This window comes from Octopus bimaculoides, chromosome 25 (genome assembly GCF_046866305.1).
Source record: "Octopus bimaculoides isolate indiv1 chromosome 25, ASM4686630v1, whole genome shotgun sequence".
NCBI lineage: Eukaryota > Metazoa > Mollusca > Cephalopoda > Octopoda > Octopodidae > Octopus > Octopus bimaculoides.
This window is the reverse complement of record NC_142952.1, coordinates 3,514,472-3,516,971: the sequence shown is the minus strand read 5'-3', so window position 1 is coordinate 3,516,971 and position 2,500 is coordinate 3,514,472. Positions and strand designations below refer to the sequence as shown.

At 39.8% G+C, this 2,500-nt stretch overlaps 1 protein-coding gene across 1 annotated transcript in view; it reads left to right on the top strand.

The window, feature by feature from the left end:
* The window catches only part of LOC106868773 (uncharacterized), a 14,366-nt gene that overhangs the window by 1,478 nt on the left and 10,388 nt on the right, over positions 1–2,500 (top strand). The window contains exons 2-3 of the mRNA XM_089341832.1: positions 1,093–1,315; positions 2,268–2,500. The exon at positions 2,268–2,500 is cut by the window's right edge and continues 787 nt beyond it. Of these exons, the coding sequence (XP_089197958.1) occupies positions 1,127–1,315; positions 2,268–2,500 (422 nt within the window). The 5' untranslated portion in view covers positions 1,093–1,126. The remainder of the gene's footprint in view (positions 1–1,092; positions 1,316–2,267) is intronic.

Here is a 2,500-nt window from a genome sequence, read left to right as displayed (position 1 = left end):
CCGGTTTAAAAATAAATAATAATAAAAAAAAAAACATTAGCCTGTTAGGGAATTGGCTCATGAAGAAGGTCACTTAGAGACACCTCAACGGACTCAATGTAGATGAGGCCCTTCGGCTCTTTAGCTTCTCATTTAAGAGAAGATAACTCCATACAGACCCTACCTCCTGATAACTACTGGGCGCGTGGCAATTGTGCACCAGACCAATACAAATCTAAAGGAGGAAACGGTGGGACTGGTCTTGCACAAACCATGCCTCCTATAATGATAAACCCCTGATGCCCCGTGTGGCGATTTATTGAGCGTTTCGAAAAAAGCTAAGGTGGCAACCCCACCGGACAGAAAATCCGGACGGTGGCAACCCAAACGTAGATATGTCCGTTTCCAGTGGTTCTCATTCAAGGTCTGTATGAGCTAATTATTGAGCGTTTCAAAAAAAAAAAAAGAAAAAAAGAAAACAAAGGCTAAGGGAGTAAACCTATTCAGGAAACCTGGAGGATGGAGTCCCCAAGGTAGATATGTCGGGTTCCAGTGGTCCTCAACCAAGGTCCATATGCTCCTTGGGATAGAATCAGAAAAATTAATGTGGGATACCTTAGGCGGGGGGGGGGGGGGGGTACTAGTTACTGCATCGATATTTGGCGGGGAATTAATGAGTTTTAGTATAAAGGCTGTGTGGTAAGTAGCTAGCATATCAACCACATGGTCCCAGGTTCAGTCCGCCCACTATGTGGCACCTTGGGCAAGTGTTTCCTACTATTGACTTGGGTCAGCCAAAGCCTTGTGAGTGGATTTTGGTAGACGGAAACAGAAAGAAGCCTGTCATGTGTGTGTGTGCGTGTGTGTGTGTCTGTGTTTGTCTTCCCACCATCACTTGACAACCGATGTCGGTGTGTTTACGTCCCCGTAACCTAGCGGTCTCTCCTTCTGTCTCTATATTTCGCTGTCTGCCTTGTCTATTTCTCTCTCTCTCTCTCTCCCTCTTTCTCTCTCCCATTTCTCCCCTCTCTCCCCTCTCTTTCTCTTTCTTTCTAATGCCTCTCTCTCCCCCTCACTCATACTATTATTCGTCTATATTTCTCTTTTATCCAGAATGTTCTCAGCCGCCGTCTGTCTTACATGATTGATGTTATTAGAAACAGAAACAGAAGCAGGACTGAAAGGAGAAAAAGAAAAGATGAAGCCGTCTCCACCAGTCTTTATTGGACGAAACGACGAGAAAGCAACATTAAAACGTCTTCTCTTGCAAAAAGATGTCGGTCTCATTCAAATCTACGGACTTCCACACATTGGGAAGACACATTTTGTTAAAACGGTAAGCAAAAGCAAAGGCAGACGACACCTATGACGCCATTGGTGCACGTTGCTGATGCAGGTGATGGTGGGGCTTGGGGGTGGTGGTGGTGGTGGTGGTGATCGTGACAGTGGTGTGTGGTGGTGATGGAGATGGTGGTGTTTGTCGTCGTACTGGTGATGGCGGTGTGTTTGTCGCCGTTTATATATATATATATATATATATATATATATATATATATATATATATATATATATATATATATATATATATATATATTATATATACGGCAACAAACATGCCACCACCTAAAAAAGAAAGAAGGGACATCACAATCGCCACTTTCCGGCCATTTACACTCGCTGCCAGCATGTATGTATATGTGCGTTGACAACAGCAACAGAGCCCTTCGGCTCTTATGTATGTGCATATGTTTATCTCTGAGCATTGGTGAATGAAATAATTCTGTCCCAACACCAAAAAAAAAAAGAAAATAGAATTATTTTTTACTTGATATTTTGTGCATGCATAATGTATGTAGGTATATATCAAAAAGGAATAACGAACAAGGTATATATTAAAAAGAAATAATGAACAAGCAAAACATGTGGTATCACTCTAGAACATGTAATTTATGATTTAAGCAGTCGCGGAGTTGATAGAGTAAATAAGGGATTAAGAAGTAATGCATAAGATCTCTTACAGCTGTACATATGGTGCATAGGTCATTGGGCAAAGATTTCCATTTAAGCTAACTACGTCGTCTCCAGAGAGGAAAAAACCAGCTTCTGCACTTATCATACATACCTGTTACATTACGTCATTAGACGGAACTTTTCTTATTTGTTTTCTATGTATATTAGGTATATAGATTGTATAATATTAATTATAATATAATTGTATAATATCAATTATAAGATTGTATAATATTAATTATAATATAATTATAATTCTTTGTTTTGTCTGTTTTCAGGTACTGGATGAATTAAAACGCGAAAAATATCCTCAAGAAATACATCTAGACATTGTTAGTTTCTCTTCTGAAGACTGGAAAACGATTCGAGAGAAACGGTTCAAGGAATTTTCAGGAAGCAATCAAAGCTACCAACAATGCATTAATATCTACGTTTTTGATGATTTCCACAAGTTGAACCCCCAATGGCACCAAGAATTTCAGCATTTCCTTCGTTCCTTTTCATCTTCGCA